This window comes from Miniopterus natalensis, chromosome 2 (assembly GCF_054644295.1).
Source record: "Miniopterus natalensis isolate mMinNat1 chromosome 2, mMinNat1.hap1, whole genome shotgun sequence".
NCBI classification, from domain to species: Eukaryota; Metazoa; Chordata; class Mammalia; order Chiroptera; family Miniopteridae; genus Miniopterus; species Miniopterus natalensis.
In genome coordinates, this window is record NC_142082.1 from 165,448,791 (window position 1) to 165,471,797 (window position 23,007).

Here is a 23,007-nt window from a genome sequence, read left to right on the forward strand (position 1 = left end):
TTTGCGGAGAGGAGCGCGGCGTCATCTGGATGCTCGGTTCTCGGCTCCTAGGGCCGGCGTCAGGTGTCCCGGGGGTGCGGGGGAGGAGGCCCCCCGCCCCTCTCCGCCCGGGAGGGGGCGCCCTCGCCGAGACCCCGGCGCCCCCGCCGCCCCGCCTCGGCCCCGCGCCCCGGCCCCCGGCGGGGGGGGGGGGGCTGCAAAGGGCACCAGGCGCCTTTAAATGCTAATGAAGTCGGTGCCCAGCTCGGAGCCAACTTTCCCCACCCTCTTCCCTCGCCCGCCCTTCCCTCCCCGGCCCGCGCGCCGCCTAGAAAAACTTGTGCGGGGCCATTTTTGGGGCAGTAAGATCGAGCGAGGAGCCCAAGAGCGAGCGCGCAGCCCGAGAGCTCGAGCCGCCGCCGCCGCGAGACCCCGGCCGCCGCCCGCGAGACCCGCACCGGCCCGAGAGCGAGCCGGCGCCGCGACCACCAGCCGCGCTAACCGCCGACCAACCGCCACCGAGGTGCCCGAGAGCGCAGAGGAGGCGGCATGAGCGAGGCGGGCGAGGCCACCACCACCAGCACCAGCGCCCTCCCGCAGGCTCCGGCGGAGGCGGCCGCCGCGGCCCCGCAGGACCCCGCGCCCAAGAGCCCGGGCGGCGGCGCGCCCCCGGCCGCGGCCACGGCGCCCGCCGCCCTCGTCGCGGGAAACCCCGGCGGGGACGCGACCCCCGCACCCCCGGGCCCCGCGGCCCCCGCCTCGTCGGCCCCCGCCGGCGGCGAAGACGCGGAGAAAAAAGTTCTCGGTGAGTCACTCCCGGGAGCGCGGGGGCCGCTCCGGGCGGGCGGGGCGGGCACCGCCGGCCGCCGAGCACGTGCGGGCATCTCCAGCTGCGCTCCCCTGGGGAGGGGCCCGGCGCCGGGTTCCCAGGACGCGGGCCGCGGCGCAGGTGGCCGCCCCGCCGCCCCGCAGGCCGCCCCAGGTGAGCGCGTGGCGCCCGCGCTCCGCGCCGGCCGGTGCGCGTCCCTCCTGGCCCTGCGCCAGCAGGCGGCGTCCTCCTCGGTCCCTGTCGCGCAGTCCCGAGGCGGGGGCGGCTCGGGCCCCCGGAGGAGAGGAGGGGACCCCGGGAGGGGACCCCGGGAGGGGATGGAGATGGATGTAGGGCGGGGACAGGCACGTGGGGCGGGCGCTGCGGAGCCCCGGCTGAGGTCGGGGTGGGGACGGGGCTTCCTCTGGGGCAGGAGCGAGGCGCTAGCGGGAGACGGGAGGGGGACGGCGACAGGGCCTCCTGCCGGGAGGCTCAGGTGTCCGTCCCCGACGCCCTTCCCGCTTTGGCACGGCGCGGGCGCCATGCTCCTGTGGGCCACATGCTGGGAAGGGGTGTTGCAACCCTCCTGGGTCTCGGTCTCGTGGCCCCCCCCCCCGTGTCCGCCGCCGCGAAGACCCTGTCCCGCCGCCTCCCGGCCGCTCCCGGGGCCGCGTCCCGGGGTCGAGCGCGGGCAGAGCCCCGCGGGCGCCCGGCTCGGCGTGAGCGCCGCGCGTCCCCGTCCCGGGCTCGTGGCTGCGAGAGGAAGTGGGCGGGCGCGACGGCCGGGGCGGGGGCCGGGGCGGGGGCCGCTGGTTTGCCCCCGCTTAGGGCTTTCTCCGGGACGCGCTGCGGGGCCTCGGCGCGGGGACCGAGCAGGTGGGTGGCGGAGGCTCGGGGCGCGCCCCGCCGTCCGCCCTCGCGGGCGGGAGCGCTGAGATGATGTGGGGTGCCCCGGGGAGGCGTCGGCACTTGGGGCGGTGGGGGGTTGATCTCGCCTCCCGGGGTCCGGGGAGGAAATGAAGGGGATAATGCGGGGGAAGCGGGGTGGCTCCGCGCCCCCTGCTTGGGAGGCCCGTTTCCTGGTGGTTCCGGCGCTTTTACTCACTCACTGCCGGCAGCGTGCTCGGCGCAACCAGTGTGGGGCAAGAAAGAAAATGGCCCTCATTTTGCTGGGCCAGAAGTTGCTGAAGTCTAGCCAGCGCTGAACTGGGGTGTTTCCAGCGAGGGTCCCTCGGAGCGCTTCAGGCCACGTGCCTGGGAGCCACAGCCCTGGGTTATCCAAGGCGGTCACATAATCCCACTTTTTCTTCCTTTTTCTTTCCTGTTTGTGTGAAGGGAATTTTGCAGTTTTTCTCTTAATCCTTCTACCCTTCTGGATCTAAACTAACCTGGATTGTTAAAGGTGAAGGAAGCAGATAAAGTTAATTTTGTCAGCCACCGATGGCTGTTAAGCCTCTGCTACATCCTGGTGACGGTCTGCAAGTCTTTGATCTTTCCACTGCAACTCCCAGGTCTCACCGTGACACTTGCACGCTGTTTGTCTCTGTCCACTGTGTCCTGCCATCTCCTTTCCTTTGCCAAGCAAACACATGGGTGTCTACAATGTGCCAGGCGCAGGGCGGGCTGCATTGGAATCCCGGGTTTGGATCCTCTCTTTCTGGTTTTTACAGTCTGTAACTTCGGACCGGCAGCCATAGGCCAGAAAAGTAGCTTACCTGAGTGAAACAACACTCTCTTCTGCTGAACATTAGGGAAGCCCTACGGTCTTCCTCTGCCTCCCTTTCACCCTTTGTATATGTGAGTGAGTTTATGGTTTTGAAGGAAGAAGTGTGCATGAATGTGTTTGGCCATGTGAAGTCCTTGGAAATATTTGCGGAATTAGGAAACATTTTTAAACTACACTGCGGAGTGAGAAGAACCTTTAGCCTTGATTGAAGTTAAAGTTGAAAATCATTTTTTATCTTTTCCTCTATTATATTAGCATCAAGGTTATTCCTTTGACAGTGGTAGACATTGACTTAGATGAAATTGAGTCAAAAACAGTCCCTTTATGTTTTCCTAGGTCATTAATTAGAGCAAATGAAAGGAGGCACAAATGGCAAAATCATTTGAAATAATGTATGGCTCAAAAGCCTATGATTTATCGAAAACAGGCCACATCTGTGAACATTTGGATCTAAAACACAATTTTTTTTTCCTTCTTTGCCCTACTGCTCTAGTTAGAATGGCCTAAAACTGAAGCTTCCAACGAACGGTTTAATCTGTTCATTGGAGAGATCTTGCTTTCTTGGTGTCAACCTAGAGATTGCTCAGTCAGTAGTGGGCTGAATGATTGAAGGCTTAAAGAATAGGTTTTTTCTTTTTACAAAGAGAGCTAAAATATTTCCTCAAGTATATCAGCCTAACAACTCTCAGAAATTGCCCTGCCCACAGCCAAGTAAGTCCTAATTACTATTTTAGTCTTGAGTTAAAGGAATCCTTATTGTTTATCCTTGGAAATTATAAATTTTGTATCTCCTAGAGAGGTAGCATGGATTAATGTTAATTGTTACTTTCATTCTCTACTAAGTTTTTTGTGTGTGTACTCTATTGTCACATTTCCTGTTTCATTGAGTCTTGATAATTGCTTTATGCGTTTCCTGAATTTAGACATAGGCATTTCCTAGAGGTGCTGAATTTGGCATTCATGATTGATTTAAACAAGTCATCTCAAATCATGCCTGATGGCTGGAATAATTATCAATCTGTGAATTATAGGTTATATGACCATACTGTTGGTTTTCTCTTAAAATTCTGTTATAATTGGGGGTACAGGAGTGGTCTCACTCATGATGGAAAGTAGAGACCATAATCAAGTTTAAGAGGACAATTTTATAGCACCTGCTGAGTTTGATTCCCACCAACTGCAGAGAGTAAGGTAAACAATGAAACAGCAGCCCAAATTCATCATTGTGGTTTGAAAAGGCCTGGCCTGTTACATCATGTCTCAGGGTGGTGAGTACAGAACAGGATTGAGACAGCATCAGTTCTATTATTACTTTTTATTCCTGATAGGCCCCCAGCTGGCAACTAGACAAGTTACTTTATGTTGTATCTTTGTAGATTAACTATTAACGAGGAGCTGCTATCTCACTTGATAAAATGTGCAGGTATCTCAAAGTGTGAACATGCTGCGTTAAGGTCATTTGTTCATCTATCTTTCATTGTGACCCTTCTTTTGCACTTTAAACATTTTTCAGTGTCTAAAACTTTAAAGACCTTTTTTTTCCTTAAACAGTTTCTCAATTTTAATTATTGTAGAACCAAATAGACTTATGACCACTCCTTATCTTATGACTTTACTGGAAAGTTTAACAGGGAAGAAAGGTTTATTCTTCTGAAAAGTATTTCCCTATAATACTTTCACTTAATCCATTTTCTTTTTGTCTATCACAGTTTGGAATTAAGCTTTCAGTGGTTTCCTCTGGTGTGTTTAGGTTTTACATAATGCTATCAAGACCTGAAGTGATATGAGCTTTATCTCTTTGTAAGTCAGATACTAATTTATCTGCTTAATCCTATTTTAGCCACCAAAGTCCTTGGCACTGTCAAATGGTTCAACGTCAGAAATGGATACGGATTTATAAATCGGTATGTGTATCTCTGTGTTTTAAATACATACTTATGTTGTGGTACCAGTAGTTATAAATTCTTTACCGTACTTTTTTAATGACTTGTGAAAGTGTTAAGATTTGTAAGCACTGTAAATACCCTTATTTCTAAGCCACTGGTCATTAAATATTAATTAAAATACATTGCCAGAGCACTGATAAGTGACTTATTTTATAAAATCCAGTCATTAAAAGAAAAAAACGAGGTGGGGGATAAGTCAGAAATGGGAAGGGCCTAGGGCAGGCGAGTCCATATCCATAATTTCAGAGATGGAGAGATGGAGGCTTAGACTGGTTAAGCCACTTTTTTAAGGTCACACAACTAGTGCGCAGTTGAGCTGGAGCTGTCACCCAGGTCTGTTCCAGGCCCTGTGTAGGAACTGGTGTTTTCTTTAAACCATGGTAACTTCTAACCATATAAGAATGAGAGTGTAAGTGCAGGCTGTTGGGAGTAGTATGTTTTTACATAATGTTATCATTTTCTTTGCTCCCCCTTCCATTCCACCCACCACCCCTTCTTAAAAAAAAAATTTCTCCCTTGTGTGTTTTGGCGAGGGGGGCGGGGTGAGTTAGGGTGGGGGGTGATGGTTGGGGACTGTTTTTGGTTTCAGTGTAAGGAGAGCCTCGTTCACAGCTGTGCCCTGTCCTTTTCACTGTCTTGCTTTGCTTTTGCTGGGAGGGAAGTCTGGGGCTCTGGTTACACACCACGGGACTTAGGAAGAGATGAGAGGATGCGGGTGGTTGTGTGTGTTGAACCTGTGCCCTGGGGTCTGAGCGCTATGGTAATGCGCAGGAGTAGGGTGGCTGCCTTGGGGGCTTAGGCCGTCGCAGTGAGCGTGATTCCAGGCATCTGAGTTGAGTTTAGAGGTTAAACAAAGGAATTTATGTTGTGTTGTGTCTTGAAGTCTTGGGATCTAGACTCTTAAAACATCTGTTTAAGTTTTTCTTCACATACCTAGTACCTTTTAATTGTATTCTTTTTATCTTCCAACAGAAATGACACCAAAGAAGATGTATTTGTACATCAGGTAAGAGGGTAATAAATGCTGTATTTTATGTGTGAAGAGAGGGGTTGTGCTATTCTCCCATCCCCCAAAGGAGTCGTGGGCATCATTCCACCCTAGGTGCTTCTTAAACAGTTCTTTTATTTTATCTTGAGAGTATGTCTATTAAAGCTGGGGACAGTAAAACAAGAAAGGGCCTCGATAGCAGAAGCAACAGGAGACTTAGGTGGGGCTGCTTTGACTCCATAGAAAAGAGTTATGGGAAAGAAGTGAGCCGAGGCCGGGCTGTCAGCTCCCTGGAGAAAAGGGCGCCTTGGAGACAGGTCCCGGTTAGCCCAGGACAAGCTGCTGCCCTTTGCTCCCCTGGTTGCGAGTGTCCTGGGGTCCCTTAGAGTTTAGGAGTTGGCGCACCTGAGGGGGAAGGAGAGGGGAAGGGAAAGGGCAGGTGTGCTCCTAGGAGGGAGAGTGCTCACTATCCTAAACTCTTTCTGTGTTTTTTATTTTGGCAAAAGAGCTCAATTCTACCTTTTAAGATTGGCAGATAAGCTCTTCTGTTTCATCATAGTAACTGTTTTCAAACAGCTTTTGTCTTTGAATGGCATGAAGTAGTATTTAGACCACTTTTTAATTTTTAAAGTCTTTGAGTCCTCAGCAAAAACCTTGTTTCTGTGTTGGTGTTTTACTCTCCTGACTGTATGGTTCCCCTTAGTGTTTGGCCAGAACCCATCTGGCTTCTGCCTGGGTGGGTGTTGGTTAAAGCTCCTCTATCAGAGCCGCTCTGATTTGAAGTAAACAGCACAGCAGAGCTGATGGTTAGGGCGTGTGTATGTGTGAGACGTGAGAAGACTCCCCATTCCTGGGATCTTCCTCACCCCTGTTTAGGGGAGGCGTGGTTAGCACGTGGCCAGGCCCGAAGGCCCACACTCCCTCAGCCTCGAAGCAAATGTGGAAAGTGGCTAACGTGGAAAAGACGGGCTTCTCTGCTGCAGGATCTGTCTGTCTTTTACATTATTAGCCTAGGATGTTATTAATTCCATTATCATGTATCCTGGGCTTACTTTACAAAAGAGGTTAAAAGGAAAAAATACCCTTACTGTTCTTTTCTGTGTGTTCAGTTTTCAGTGGGTTGTCTCAAGTATTTGTGTAGTTCTTAGTGTAAGACAGCAGGGAAGCATAGGGGCAGGTACTTTCCACATTGACCTGCCGGGCTCTGTCAAGCATCTGGTTTGCAGTGTTTTTGTTTTCTTCTGTTTAGGGGAGTGTGTGTGTGTGTGTGTGTGTGTGTGTGTTGGGGGATGGTGACTGGAGATAGTGATAGCTAAGAATAAGCTCCCCGGTTGTGGTTTCTATTGTTTATACATCCGCTTGACTGGATATATTTCAGTTGTACCCAGATAACTTGGGTAGATTTTTTGTTGCTGTTCACATACGATGACTTTTTAAAAGTTGTAACAGACTGACAGGAAGTGTTGGCTATGATACCAGGAGGTTAATAGACCTTTTGGGGTAAGGCCTCTGCGTTTGGCGACTGCTGGAGTAAAAGGACCTCACAAGTTTCTGTGCTGGTGGCCAGCTTCGCCAGGCTGTGAGCGAGCCTGTGACCTGATTCCAGCCGCTGTGAGGCTGTGTGGTGAGTCACCTCCCTGTGTTGAGGCCTGCCCAGTCTAACAGGAAAAGGGGAGAGCCGGCAGGGAGGGGCTGGCTTTGGAATGGCCCAGTGCTCCGGCTGCGTGCGCACATATCCTGTCCCGAGCTGCCTCCTTCCTCTGTGGGTGAAGTCTCCATTGGCTCATTCTTTTATTTTTTTCCCCCTCCCTCCTACTCAAGAGTAAGGGAAGGGCTGGATTACACTCTCCTAATCGCTTTATAAAATAAGGCTGACCTAGTTCCATAGAAACTCGGAGCCCCTTTAACTATTTAGAGATACCAGCCAAGGAAATGGAAATTCGTTGCAGGAGTCAGTCCACTTCCTTCTGCTGGTTGAAAAAAGAAAGGTCTGTTCATCAGCAGATGTTTAGGTGCAGATGTTTAATGCAGGATAACATCTTTATTAACCTTTTCATGTATTGTCAGGGACGTGTGCATGGTGTGGTGGAAAATATTGAATAGACATATGGTTGCAGCACAGGGACGTGCCCCACCCCACCTACCCTCTCCCCAGGCCGCAGATACATCACTGATTAGCTTCATGTTTCCTTACCCATAGGATGGGGGCGGGGGTGGGGGAAAGGCCTGATTCCTGAGTAATTTTGTGTATTTTATCAGAAATACCCCTTGGCATTTTCTGACTCCTTTTTCCTTTTCATCCTCTCTTCTCCCCTTCACACATTCTTTAATACTTTTTGAGGTTATCAGTTTCTTTTGTCTACAGAAACCTTTATACCTAAGATGCGTGCATGCGTGTGTGTGTGTGTGTGAGATTTCATGAAGGCACCCGCCCCGCCCTCCACTGATGGACCTACAGCCTGAATCGTAGATAATTGCTAGTTTGAGGGAACTAATATATCCAGTGTCATGACTGAAGTGATGAGGCTGTAACAGTGTAACTACACAGTCTGTTTAACCCACCTACCAGGATGAACTTTGAAGGATAACATGAATCAAGAAAGTAATGTTGTAGAACAGTTTTTATAGGGTGTGGGGTTTTTGTTCATTTTGTTGTTGTTTTAGAAATTGAGGTTAGTAGGAGAGCAGTGATTTTAAAAAGTAATAAGGTCAGCAGTTTCTTTCATATGCCCAGTAAACCCAAAGCGATGAAATGTTACTAGTATTGCCATATACTTTATTTAGAATGTCTCTTCTCTTTATAGACTGCCATCAAGAAGAACAACCCACGGAAATACCTGCGCAGTGTAGGAGATGGAGAAACTGTCGAGTTTGATGTGGTTGAAGGAGAGAAGGTGAGAGAAAGTTGTGGTTGGGTATGAAAGTGGGCTGCCACCTGGTTTTCTTGCAGAGTAAATGCTCTCTCAGCCCCTTATGAACTCACATTACTTTGGATTTTTTGTATGTGTGTAACAGGAAAAAGTGACTTTGATTAGTGGATGCCGTTATAAACATTCTTTGATATATATTATAAAAGAACATTTTAATTTCTCATTTAATAAATGATGAACCCTATTTAATGACATTTTTATTTTGATACCAAACATATTTTAAATAGATTAAAATTTAACTTGTTTTATGCAAATAAAATTTTCAGGCTGTGATTTTTAACCCTTTGCGGTCGTTTGTCTACTCTCAGCCACCAAAGCTGTTTACCGTTGCGGTTGTATGTCTGCTCTCAGCCACCACAGCAAGGAACCGTACGAATCTTAACTCTGTTCATTCATGTATCAGTTCATAATTTTTCTGAAAGCTCTTAATTCCAACCAGTACGACACCCATGTCCAAATTTAATACGACCGCAAAGGGTTAATAATACAAGTAATACACAGGGAAGAATATTTTACTCTCAATAAAAGAAGATTCAGATTGAATGCATTGTGTTTTCTCTTTGGCTTGGATTTTGGAAAGCTGGAGGCTTCTTGATGGACTATGTAACAGCTTTGTTCAGATGAAGCTAATTGATCATCTTGAAATGCATCACCAGGTTTTAATCAGCAGTTTACTATAGATATCAGTAAAACAACATAGCATTAAAAAAAAAACATTTTAAAGCCATATGTGGTACAACCGCTGTGGCAGTTAATCGTGGCAACTGAATTATAAACTTAACCAAGTGAATGATTAGTCAACTCCCATGCATGTGCTTTTTCCAGATACATACATAGATACCATTCTATAGTCCATATTCTTAGTGGCTCCCAAATTGTTCTGCTTTGAGAGAAAAATGCTTTATTTCATTTAATATAGTAATCTAAGTGATGTCTTTGCTGATTTGATCCCCAGAGTGTCTTGCAAATCTCTTGGAGTTTCAAATCACCCACCAGCAAATACTGGCCTCTAATGATCTCTAATACTCTGTTTTGTCAGGTTGATTTTACCTGTTTCAGAACTTGAGGTTTTGCAGATTTATGTAGGGTGTGAAGTATACTCTTGAGTCCTCTTTAACTTTTTATATGTTTGAAGCATTATTTTATTCATTTGTCCATGTGAGAATAAGAACACTAGGTCTGCTCTGAGGAAAACAGGAAGGTCTAAAGAGGGACTGTTACTAAACCAAGGACCCTTCTTTCCCATTGCTGCCAATTTCACTCTTGGTCATTGCTGGACAGAGCCACGTGAGCCCATGAAAGGGGATTTTCTTGGTACCTCTTAGAGCAAACTAGGTTTCAACATTTTCTAGGAAGATGCCATGATCTCAGTTGTTTTCCACTGAAGAATATCCTTCCTGGTCTAGCACTGCTTCTTTTACAGTTGTGTTATGTTTACCAGTTTGTGTTCTTCAAAGAGGTACATACTGTTCATGAACTTAGTGTGGCCAAACAAGAAGGCAGAGCTGGGCTGTGTAAGAGCAGACAAGCTTCTGCATTTCAATCAGGACATCAAATACCTTGCTCCCCTTATCAAAACTTGGGTATATTTTTGAGGTCTAACAATAGGAATTGTTAGTATGCTCTGCCAGTCTTTAACACTGGCTGTCTGAGGCTGTTTGGGGGCGTTTAGCCTGTTTTAAATTGTGAAGCTGTCTTTGCTGTGTGTCTCAGGGTGCCGAGGCAGCCAATGTGACGGGCCCAGATGGAGTTCCTGTAGAAGGCAGCCGCTACGCCGCCGACCGGCGCCGTTACAGACGTGGCTACTATGGCAGACGCCGTGGACCTCCCCGTAATGTACGTTGGTCTCTCTTCCTAACCAGTGATAGAAAAAATGTTCACATCTGAAATTAAGTGTACATTCTTACAGCAGATAAATACTGTATCTTCTGGAGACACAAAGATGATTTTTTTTCCTGATGGGAAATTTTTTGTGCCCACAATTTGTCCATAGCCACTGGTTTCATTCGAAACTTGCCATTTGAAAAGTTGTATCAGTTTGTATGTACTTGGCTGCAAGTAACAGGCGTTTAACTATCTTGTAACAAGAAAGCTTAACTAAGGTAGGCTGTGCCAAGGTTGTCAAAAAGGCAGTGTCTTCATCGGGCTCTTCCGTTGGGCCATAGCCTGGTCATGGGGCTTCTACTGGTAAAGGGGACGGGATTCCGTGACGGGCTGAAACCTGTGGTTCATCCCTTGGCACTGGCACTGTTGACCTCTAAGAAAATCAGCGTTTGGTTGGCAAGGAAGAAGAATGGAGATAGCTTTGGAATAGGCAATAAGCAGTATTGGCCACAGAAACACTAAATTTGCAAGAAAGTGGCTATTTTATTCAGGATAGCATTCACTTTATTTTAAAGTAAAGAAGTAGTAAGTAATTCTCCTGATGTTTGGTTCTTCAGATTGGCGCCAATCCAGGTAAAAGGGTTTACAACCGAGTCTGGCTAGAGCTTTCTTAGGCTCAATATAAATACTGTCAAAGCACCCACAAAGAACCCCTTTCATTTATGGTCATTAGGATTCTATAAATTTGAATTGCTTTTTGATGTTTCTAGAATTAGCGCCTGGGATTGACACCGTAATCTTTCTGCTTTAGCAGAACGCTTTCCCTCTTCATTCTGTCATTTTCTCGCCCTGCCCAATTGATTTTTATCAGATTGCTTATGACATCTTGTTTTTCTGTTTCTGTATTTTTCTTACCCATGTTTTACTTGTTCTGTTTTTTAATAATAAGCTCTGCGGGGGGTAGAGGTAGGAATGAGCTACTACTCAGGTTAACTCAAGTTCACCAGATTCCCAGAGCTCTAGTTGTGATTATTTTGATTCCTAGGTTAATTCAGAAGTAAAAGGGGTAGAACCTTTAGTGAAAATTTTCCCTTTAAAGACTTTTCTACTCAGCTGGAAATTTGAAGCCACGCATGTTAAAGATATTTAGAAATGCCAGAATTTCTGAAAGTGTGCATGAAGTTTTTCTGTTTTAACGTTTTTAAGTCCTCAGGGCTCACGAGCGTGCTTGCTAATGGTGGTGCCATTACTCTTACGTTGTAACAATGGAAGATTTGGCCGCGCACAACTCCAAAGATACAGAAAAGCCAAAAAAGAACCAGTTTATGAAGTCTCATACTTAATATTTTGGTGAACATTTCTTATGCTAATATGTCTATGTAATTGGGGATCGTAGCTGAGACAGGTTTTACACGTGTAGAATGGCTCGATTTGTCTGAAACTGGACTGGCTCAGGCTGTCGTTGCAGCTTTTCCTGTTGGGGAGTTCAGCTGCCTCTTTGGGCATGAACTGAAGGTTCAAAAACTTAAATATCCTCACCCTCCAGAAGAAATGGGTCATTATTTTGTTAATTTTCAATTTATTTTTAATAACTATTGTTACTTCTCTTAATACTGCCTTTGGTGTTTGCATATCCCTCAAGGAGATTTAAAATAAATTCTTTGAGGGATGTTTGGTTGTTAATTTTTATTTTGAAATATAAAATACTAATATATGATGTGGTAGTTTAAGTACAGCAAAAAATTATACAGTGAGTGAACAATTCCTTGTTAGTAAGACCTATATTTAGAAACTACTTGAGTCTATTACTTATTACCATCAATTAAAATGCAATTAAAACTTTATTCTTAAATATATAGAGAAATCATGCCATAAGAGTTTGTGGTTCTTAAACTTTGGGTTTTGGACCCATTTATATGCTCAAATATTATTGAGGATCCCAGAGTCTTTGTTTATATGTGTTTATGTCTATTCAAATTTATATATTAGAAATTAAGGCAGAAATTTTAAAAATATTTAGTTGATGTAAAATAAATTCATTACATGTAAACATAAATAACATTTTAATGAAAGCTATATTTTTAAAAATTGAGTGAGAAGAGTGGTGTTGCTTGATATTTTTGCAAATCTCTGACGTTTGGTTTAATAGAAGACAGCTGAATTCTCTTATCTCCTGCATGGAGTCTGCTGAGACCACGTCATTGTAGCCCCGGGAGATCCCACCACACACTCATGAGATGATGAGAGGGGAACAGGCAAATAGCATCTTCATAGCGTATGAGAATAGCTTGACCTTGATAACCCCCTGCAAGGTTACGGAGACCCTGTCCGCACTTTGAAAACAGCTCCGGGAAGTATACTGTGCAGAACAAACTGTTGATAACACTGCAAAACATCATTCTTTTTTTTTGAGTTGCCCTGACTTTGCCCCGGTGGGTGGCGAATGTTGGGAGACACACATGTGGCCCGAGCTACATGTTATAAACATTGTAGATGTTCTTTGGGTGGTGGGTCAGCCGGTGCTCATCGACCCTAATCCAGGGCCTTAAAATGATTATAGATGGATTGCTTTTGCTTTTCTGCTTCTTGGTATTTTATCTGCATAGATCCACTTTAATCCTCATGTGGCCGATCCCAGGCGATCCCAGGAGAACCTGGGCTAAGTGCACTTTGCTGTGTAAAAGGACGACCCTTCCTGGGAGGGTGTTTTCCTTTTGGTGACAGGCATCCTCAGGGGTGCTCCCCGGTCCTGCCCCTGCTGAAACCCCCCCTGAACCTCTGTTTCTTTGCTTCGCTAGTACGCTGGGGAGGAGGAGGAGGAAGGGAGCGGCAGCAGTGAAGGATTTGAGCCCCCCGCCGCTGACGGGCAGTTCCCTGGGGCCCGGAGCCAGCTGCGCCGCCCCCAGTATCGCCCTCAGTACCGGCGGCGCTTCCCGCCTTACCACGTGGGACAGACCTTTGACCGTCGCTCACGGGTCTATCCCCATCCCAGCAGAATGCAGGTAACAGCGCACCTGGGACTCCTCCTCGGCAGCCCTCACCCCTCCGTCCTTCCTCCGCCTCTCCTCCTCCTCCTCCTCCAGCCACGGGAGACGGAACGTGCTGTGGCTCCCCGGTGCTGCGGGAGCCGGCCCGGACCCGGGCCTTGCAGCCTTTCGCTGCAGCAGCCTCTGAAAGCACAGCCGCGAGCCAGGCCCGAGCTGGGGACCCTGGCGGGGAGGGTCCAGTCCCCAGGTCACGGAAGAAAGAAAGTGCAGAGACCGGCAGTGTGTGTAAGAGCTTAGACCCGGGGCCAGGTGGGCCTGGATTCGAATCCTGTCTCTGCCGCTTAACATCTGTGAGCTTTTGAGAAAACCAAACTTGAGAGAGATTAACTTGCTTAGCCGTTAAATGGCGATAATTATGTGCCTCCACCACGGGGCTTATGATTAAAGCAGAGGCAGAGAGGTTAGTGTGATGCCTCGGGATAGCCAGCACCTATGAAGCCCTCAGTTCCGGTGAGGCGGTGGTGTTGCTAAGAAACCCTTCCAGAGGGTGGAGGTGGCTGATGATTGGCTTGTTCCTCTTTTTTTTTCTTTTTTTTTAATCCACAAAATATTGATACAACCATTGTGAACTTGGCCTGTCATTAATAAGCCTGACACCAACTTTGCAGTCCCCAGAATCGTGGAAAACTTAGGAGAGGCCATCATTTTCTGTTATCACCAGCGACAAATGCTTCCTCTTAGTGTCCTTGGGTTGTTTTCCCAGTAAGTGTTTTGACTGAACATTATGTTCAGTCTGTTCTTTGCTACCCTTCTCCTGTCCCGTCGTGCATGACTGTGTTCTTTCTGCATTGCTTCTTGTTTTTTCTCTTCACTCTTTAACAGCTGTCCCTGACAAATGTGCTAAAAATAACGACTGGACTTACGTATATGGAGAGGTTGGGTACATGAGGCATAGTAGGTTTCTTTAGGGCAGCACTTGGGGCTTCTAGGAAGTGAGGACAGGAAGAGTCAGTGAGGTTGTCATACACACTTATTTTTAGTGTGTTAGTGCCTTCCTGAAACAATCGTTTTTAGTATTTAGCATACACACTTATCACATTTTTTGAGAACATGATGATTCTTTTCTGTATTGTTGGAAATAAAGTATATTTCACCTTAGGACCTGAAGGTTGAGAGCAAAGTGATTCTTTAGTACCATGTAGTACATCCTTTGCAGAAGCTGGTTGAAAACTAATTTTGAAAACATATGCTTATTCCGATAACTGCATGTAGTTGTTTTAACTTGGGCTGAATTGTTTACTTTAGTTTCCATATCTGAAGTAAAAGCTCTCTTAGACTTTTTTCAACAGTTTTCCTTAGAATCTTTCTAATAAACGCCATGTTTGGATGTTCACTGAGTAAGCTAACCAATGGCATCAAGAGAAAATTCCTAAAACTTTCTTCCACAAAACTAGGCCACTTTAAGGTTATCAGTGTGATGACTTAAAAGTATAGAGGGATCTCTAGATGGTAAAAATTGAGGTCAAATAGAAAAGTCTTTCTAACATTTCTTATTATATACAGAACTATGAGATTTATTGGATACAATAGGAAAAATTAATAATATACAGGCCAGTAGTATTTCCCCTTATGTAAAGGATGTAATATAGCATGGTCAGTGACCAGATGACTTCCATTTTTTTAAAAGGTAATAATTCTGTGTGTTTGAAAATTAAGTAGAATTGGTTACTGAGCTAATATGAACTATTTGTAGTCTTTGAGAAAATAAGTATATGATGGAGGAAAGGGAGTAACGTTGATTTGCATCTCCCAAGTGGTTGACATTTGAATTAAATTATTCAGGCCTCCCTGCAGCTTTATGAAGTTGGCAGTGGGTTCCCATACTGTTGTGGTTGTTGCAGATGAAGAGATTTGAGTATTTTAAAAAGTTAGCAACATTTACCTAAGGTCACATGGGCAGAAAGTGGTAGAGCTTCAGTATGTCTACCCATGCTCTTCCCATTCTGTCGTTCCAGTAAACACTTCTCGTCTATCCGTGTTAATGGCTGTTTCTGTCTCTCTCTCTTTTTTTTTTTTTTTTGCTAATCAGAGTTTCTAGAGAAGAAGCAGCTTTTGCTTATTCAGAGAACTGAAGAGAGACCTTGTGGTTGGGACGGTATGAGTGGAGAGGAGAGGATTAGGAGGTGAGATTAGGGTGATAGCTTAGGGCAGACCAGGCATGCTTGGTAGACCGTGATAGGAACTGTTGACATACTCTAAATGTGATTAAAAAGCCAGTAAAGGAATCTAAACAGGGAAGAAACCTATTTAAGAGATCATTGGACTGTTTTTAGAGGCTGGAGCACAGGAGGCAACCAGTAGGGGGATGAGCCACTATAATTCCCTGTGGAGAGAGGATCATGGCGTAAGTGAAAGTGCTAGCAGTGGAGGTGTGGTAAGTGGTCAGGTTAGGCGAGGTTTTCAACAGAAAAGTGACAGCATTTGGTGCTGGAGTGAATGTGTGATGTTAGGAGTAAAGGATACCTCTAAGGCTTCCTATTTACACAAATACAGGAAGACTGAAGAAAGATTAGGTTTGGGGGTGAGGCGGAAATCATAGTGTGAAGTCTTTTCCTCACATTAAATTTTACCTCCAAGTGGAGATGTCAGGTAGGCAAAAACAAAATACACCCCAAATCAAAGCAGAGTCAAGAGGTAGAAAGTGGCTTAAGAAGGTGCCATTTTAGATAAGGTATTTGACAGTCTGGTGCTATATTTGAGAAGAGACCCAAGGATGCAAGGGAGTGAGTTACTAGGGTAGTGGGAATGGCATGCATGGCAGAGGGATTGGCAAGTACAGAGGCTGAAGGGAACCTGAAGGAAAGAAATGAGGCTAGATATAACTTTGGAGACATAAAAACATCAAAAGGGCCTGGCCAGCGTGGCTCAGTGGTTGAGTGTCCACCTATGCCCAGGAGGTCACCTGTTGGATTCCCAGTCAGGGCACATGCCCGGGTTGCCAGCTCGATCCCCAGTCGGGGGCGTGCAGGAGGCAGCCGATCACTGACTCTCATCATTGTTTCTGTCTCTCTCTCCCTCTCTCTCACTGAAATCAGTAAAAACATTGAAAAAAACAATACAAAAACAAAAACATTGAAAGGCATGGTGTAGAATGAGATTAACTATAAAATGAGTGAAGGTAGAAACTGACCCTGGGACTCCGTTCTGAGGCGCACCAACAGTTACAGATTGGGAAGATGGTCTAGCAAATGACAGCGTGAAGGGGCAGGTAGGAAAAATGTACTTCAAGAAGGAAATGCGGGGAAGTAGAGCAAGTTAGGCTGAGAATTGAAGAGAGGATTTGGTAACTTGGAGGTCAGTGGTGGTGAGCACAAAAATCTAATTAGAAGGAACTCAAGAGCCAAGGGGGAGGGAGAAGCGGTATTCTCTCCCCCTTTGAGGAGGTTTCTGTGGTGGTGGCGATGGGTTTCCTTTAGTATATCTTGTCTGTAAAGGAGGTCAAAGAAATGGGGCAGTATGGGGGGGGGGGGGGATATGAGGCTAGGGCAAGGTTTGGGGCTGATTTGATTTTGTTTTTACATTGAGTGAGTTCTGCCCGGGTTTCCCTTACCCCTTCCCTCACCAGCAACTTCCTCATGATGCATTAGGTGGGCAGGTCAAAGGCCACACATACACACTGGCTCTCACCCATACACTCATTTATAGATGTGTAGTATATAGTGTGTGCATGTGTATTTGTGTGTGTGTGTGTTCCTTATTTCTGTTTGCTGAAGTGGCCTGAAATCAGTGACACCATGATAGCATTGAGCTTCCTGAATACCATTCTCCAATAAAAGGAAGCTCCTTTGGAGAAATGGCTGATTTCAGATCTGGATCAGAGAAAGTACAATATGAGCCTGGAACATCTTGTCATGCCAGAGATCAAGGAGGTACTCAAGGAATGTTGGAGACCTGTCAAAGGGACATGAGACAGCTTGAATGGGTTCCCATTGGCCAGTAATGATAGTAACAGATTATAACCCATTGAACAGAAGAGAAAACCATGAGTCTGTACAGACGTAAATGAATGAGTGAATGAATGTATTGAGAATTTGATGAGGAATGAAATATTTACAAAACCCTTCATAATTACAAAGGGGGGAAGAGGAAATGTACAGCAGGGGCCCTTGGCAGACACCGCCTTAACTGCTGCTCAGCGCAAGCACTGTCACTGTACAAATCGAAGCCATTGGCCACCTGACAGGATGCAGTGCGAAGACTGCAGCGTCCCTTTTGTGGCTTCCCTGCCATCCGCGCGTAAACTACAGCATGGGAAACACCCAGCAACCCACACTGAGGTGTGTTTTACAAAATACCTGGCCTGTAGTCTTTAAAAGCATTGTGGTCATGGAAACCAAGTAGAGATTGAAGAACTGTTAGAAAGAGAGGCAGCTAACTTCAATGCGTGGTTCTAAGTGGGTCTTTTTACTGTGAAGAACATTATTGGTGAGATTGGAATGGGGCCTGAGGGTTAGATTCTATACATTCAACTTTTATGTAAGTTTGTGATTATTTCAAAATAATCCAAAATGACGATGGGTGTTATTTCAGCCTGTTTATATGCCTGGATGGAGAGGATGGAATAGAAGAGAGAAAATACACAATGAAGGAGGGGTAAAGAGTCAGAGAGGCGTTGGCTGTGGATATGAGCTTGGACCACTTATCCAGTGTATTGAGAGAGAGGAAAATTAATACAGATGTAGGTAGCATGGTAGATTTCGATAGTGAAAGAATGTAGAAGTCATTTTCTGATTGCTTTTTTTCTTAGTGAAATATGGAGAGGGAAGGGATGTTAGTTTCGGGGGGGGAGCAAAAGAGGTTGAGATTGTGTCTGTGTTATAATGAATTTCAGAGGTTGTTGGTAGGTTTTGTTTTTTTTATAGCTTCTCCTGGAAGTTCTATAATAAAATGATTTTATTCCCCCAGCTTAAAATAAATTTATCATCAAGAAAAGTGTATTTTATTTTTAAAAATGTTATACTCAAATAAATAGTGCAAACAGATATAAGGGAGAAATTGTGAAAGGAAGAAATGAGAGGTGGAGGTGTGGTTGAGAGGTGTGGGAGAGGCCTGAGTGTAAAACCATTAAATGATACTGAAGGGAAACCTAGTCTGTAGAATTAGTGGCTCTGAGTTTGAAAAGATTGAAAAGATACTCATTGCTCAAAAGTAGTGTAACAATGCATTTCCTTTTCTACCGTAGGTTTGCTTTCAAGGGATGAATGGAGCACTTCAAAATGTTAATTTTGTGAAATAAAATCAGTTGCTCTGGAATAAGGCAGAAAACTATTCTAGTGGGAGCGAGTTTTTCTTTCTTTTCTGTCGTTCACAAAGATCTAGTCAGTAACTAGTTCACTGTTATGGCCGAGCGTTCCCAGCTTTGTAAGGAAGCATTTTGTTTTCTATTTTTCAAAAGAATTCTGAGTGCAGCTGTGTGTTGTTGCCTGTATCCTGTAGCAGGTCACTTATTTTCAGCTCTGTTCCCTTCTAGGCCGGTGAGATTGGAGAGATGAAGGATGGAGTCCCAGAGGGAGCGCAGCTTCAGGGACCTGTTCATCGGAATCCAACCTACCGTCCAAGGTACCGTAGGTATGTAATGTCACTGACGCGTGACCAGCTGAAGGACTAGTGAGTGGCTGCCGAGTGGATGAGGGTCTGTTTTGCGGGTTTATTGTTTAATAGAAAACAGTGTGGCTGCTTTGACTGCGTGGCCAGGTTTGGGGGCAACTCTGCAGTGTATACTTTCAGGTGGCCTGTGACATTTCCCCCCTAATTTAAACAATTAGAATTTTTAGTTACCCCCGTATCAAAGCATTATTTGTATTTGGTAACTTTGGCATGATACAAATGAATACTTATTTTTGTTACATTTAATGGAATAAGCAGAAATTAATTGATGAGTAATTCAGTGATTGTGCTACAACTAGAGAAAGATTGAGTGCCAAAGGTTATTTGGGATGCTGAATATTCTGTTCACCAAGCCACTCTAGTGTAAGGGTTAAATCAGGCTATCGATGAAGTTGTCTATTTCAATTTCCGCCCTGCAGTTAGTAGCTGCAATTCCTTGGGCAAGTTTGTGAACTCTCTGAGACTTAATCACCAGGCCTATAAACTGGACATCAAGGAATATGCTACAGTTGTCAGCAGGGTTAACTTTTTAATGCACCTAACCGAGGTAGTTAGTATGGTGTGCCTGCTACAGTAAGTGCTCAATAAATATTAAATATTATTCCTGCCCATAATAAACCTTCCTGTATATTTACACTATCTTTGAGGTGAGTGGAAAACGTCTTCATCCCTGAATGGCATTTAGTCCGCCTTGAAGTCTGGCAGTGTGGGCCTGGTGCAAGGGGACGGTAGTGCTTGTTGTGGGGAAAGGGCTTGCACCACTCCACATCCTTCTTCCCAGCACCATTCATTCCCGTGTTAGACGTAGTCACCCTAATGATCAGTTACTAAGGGCTTTTCAAACAAAAGAGACTTCATGGAAAATGTCTTAGGGAAAACCAAGGGGACAGGACAGTATGTGAATCCAGTCTGTCGATTCCCAGCTCTGTGATCCTGGAAAAGTTACAGTTGACCCTTTTGGCCTGGAAACGTGGCCATCCCGTGGGGTTCAAACAAGGACTTACTCCCTCTCAACCTTTCGGTTTTCTCACTGTAAATCTGACTCTCAGAATTAGCATTGCCATTAAATTACTTAACGTGAAACACTCCAACGCAGGCTCTGGCAGTAGCAGGGGGTGTCAGTTTTCTTCCCGTGTTTAACCCCTGGTCTCCACTAAACCGCTCCTGGAGGGCAGACACCAGACCACTGCTCTGCTTTGATTTGCTTCTCAGTGCCTGTCAGAGGGGCTGGTAGGAACATAGTATGTGTTCAGTATATGTTTAGTCACTACAAATAGGTATTCAGATGAAGGGGGAAATGTTCCCCCCCAAAACTATGTTCCATTTGCTGCATTAGCCTGTGCATAATTCTAGCAATTAAGTACCCGATCACCTAATTTTTTTAATCTCTAAAAAGGAACAAAACCTGTGTTCTTGAGGACCCGTCTGGTTGCACTTTTTCTCCTTTTGTTCTGTGCTCTGCTCTAGGGGACCTCCTCGCCCGCGACCTGCCCCAGCTGTGGGGGAGGCTGAAGACAAAGAGAATCAGCAGGCGGCCAATGGTCCGAACCAGCCCTCTGCTCGCCGTGGGTACCGGCGCCCCTACAACTATCGGCGTCGCCCCCGTCCTCCTAATGCTCCTTCACAAGATGGCAAAGAGGTAAATCCCGCCAGCCGGAGGGGATGGTGCCAGGTTATCCTTCGTCATGTCAGGCTTCCGTATCTGTCCTAAGAGTGGTTTTATAGTCTAACTACTGACACTGAAATACACACGACGTGTAAAGTTATGTTTCTGTCTATACAATAGTTTATGTAAACTATTGTTATAAGTAACATTTATGTGTAGTTATTTACATATAACATCTTATATATGTTATATATATTCAGATATATATATTTATATGTATATTAACATTTCATTTGAAGTCCGTATGTATATAGAGAGAGTATTCCCTGCACATAACACAAGTCAAATATTTGAGTTTGACTCAGTAGACATTCTCTGAGAGAATTACCTGTACTGGTGGGATTCAGAGGCAGAATGTTTAGGGCTGTCCAAACCAAGGACAACGTCTACAGAGGGGAACCCGCTTCTGAGTGTGTGGACAGTAATTGGGTATCATAGACTTTCTGTTATGGAGGGTGGTGGTGCTTAGTGTAGGAAGCCAGTCTTTGGTGGTACTAATTTTTTACTAGAGAGTAGGTACAAGTTTGCACAGCGCTTTGCTTTCATAAACAAAAGGATTCCAACTTTTGAGAACTTTTGGTCTTGAACTGTCCACTGTCACCTGAGTTTATTCATATCTGATTTGTGGATTTGTTTTGTGTTTTAGACCAAGGCAGGTGATGTGCCATCTGAGAACCCTGCTCCGGCCACCGAGCAGAGCAGTGCTGAGTAACACCAGGCTCCCCAGGCACCTTCACCATCAGCAGGTAAGAGCTCAGGCAGCCCCAGCTTAAGTTGATACTTTCTTTTAAATGTCATTGATTTCTCAGCAATAGCACCAATCAGTCTGAACTAGTTCTGTGACTCACCTGGCCCATCCCCTCATCTCCATTGGGATTTTTAAGAAAGTTTTGGTGGTTAAATGTCTCTGAGATTGACCCTTTTTTTGTGAGGCTTTGGGAGCATAAACATTCAGACAGAAGAGGGTCAAATTCTTTTTTCTAGACAGTTTTTAACTATTATAGTATTAATATGGTATACGAGGTAAGAGAACTTCTGAAAGTTTTACTTTTGTGACACCTAGTGGCCAATTTGAAAATTTTAAAAGTGCCTGACAAGACCTCATTATAATAACTGGAGACTGATTTGTAGAATAAACTAGAGGGGTTTTTCCTTCCCTTTTCCTTTTGATAAGCAACATTATTTATTTGGAGGCAGTGTGGGATATGTACAAGCCAGGAGGTCTGTACATCCAGTGCAGGATCTGCTACTCGTTTGCTAGGCGATCTTCAGCAGTTCATTTACCCTCTTGCCTCAGTGATGTCTGCTCCTGGGAAAATGGGAACACCAACTAGACTTACCCTCCAAGGTCCTTACAAAGATTTACTGAGATAACACCTGGAAAGCGGTTAAACAGGGAGCAGTAAAGAATAACCTCTTTATAAAGGTCAGCTTGTTAACTTCATTGTGGTTTTCACTATTATGTACTGACTCTTCTGGTTTATAAAAATATTTCGTGAAAAAGGGTTTCCATTAAAGCAGTGTGCAGTTTACAAATCTAAGGAAGATAAATATGTAGATTTCGTTTAGAGCTTATGAAATACTGTTTTTTTAATTGCATGAAAAACAGGTTATTTTTGCCTTTTTATTCTTTAATTCTCGGTCATTTTGTTACTCATTATAAGTTTGATTTTAATTTTTTCCTAGGTGACCTAAAGAATTACCATTCAAAAAACAAAGCAAAAAGCAGACCATGACCTTACCAACACCAAAGAAACGTCCAAGCAATAAAGTGGAAGACTAGTAACCAAGATGTGGACATTGGAATGTTTACGATTGTTCTTCACGAAACAAACAAGCACAAAACAAGAATGTCAGCCAATGTTTCCAGCAATTTTTCCTGGAATGCCCGCACAGAAGATGAGAGAGCAACCTCCCCAGTTTTGGCAACCACTAGGTTTATATTTTTTTCCTGGTTTTTACTGTTTTGGTAATATGAATTCAAAGAAGAAATATTAATATCACATGGGGAGAACCCCAGCCAAAGAAACCTGAAATATATAGTAAATGCTTTTTTTTTCCCTTTTCTGTTCATTTTGGATGCTGGTGCTAAACTTCCAAGTGTCGTGATTTAAAAAGAAATTTTATGCCCTTCTTATTTATTTCTAGGATGAGGGGAGGATAACATTTTTTGCTTTCTTATATGACTCTCTTTGAAAATGTGCAGCATGAAGTTCCTCAAAAATAAAATTTTTACCCTTGAAAGGAAAAGTTGCATACCTGGAATATGTTTTCCAATCAGCGTGTTGTCTTTTCCCCCACCACTTCATTGGCTTGACTTAGTAGTAAACTCTAAGCCCGACGTAAAGGTGCATTCGTGCTATTTAACAATTGTGGGCGTCTGAGTTCGAGATGGTAGCAGATGGGATTCCTTTTGGAGGCTGCAGCTGGGAATGGACAAATTAGCGTCCGTGTTCAGCAGTAGGCATGCCTGGTTTTTGTCTGGT

At 45.0% G+C, this 23,007-nt stretch overlaps 1 protein-coding gene across 2 annotated transcripts; it reads left to right on the plus strand.

Moving 5' to 3' along the window:
• The first annotated feature begins 528 nt into the window (after positions 1 to 528).
• On the plus strand, positions 529 to 22,771 carry YBX3 (Y-box binding protein 3). Of its 2 annotated transcripts, XM_087814792.1 has the most exons (10): positions 529 to 784; positions 4,354 to 4,417; positions 5,432 to 5,465; positions 8,252 to 8,341; positions 10,091 to 10,213; positions 13,000 to 13,203; positions 18,719 to 18,816; positions 20,323 to 20,494; positions 21,168 to 21,267; positions 22,208 to 22,771. In XM_087814792.1, the coding sequence occupies exons 1-9, from the start codon at positions 529 to 531 to the stop codon at positions 21,231 to 21,233; spliced, it is 1,107 nt and encodes a 368-aa protein (XP_087670918.1). In that variant the 3' UTR covers positions 21,234 to 21,267; positions 22,208 to 22,771. The 2 variants fall into 2 exon arrangements, with proteins under 2 accessions (XP_087670918.1, XP_087670919.1); XM_087814793.1 differs by lacking the exon at positions 13,000 to 13,203.
• Positions 22,772 to 23,007: the final 236 nt, after the last annotated feature.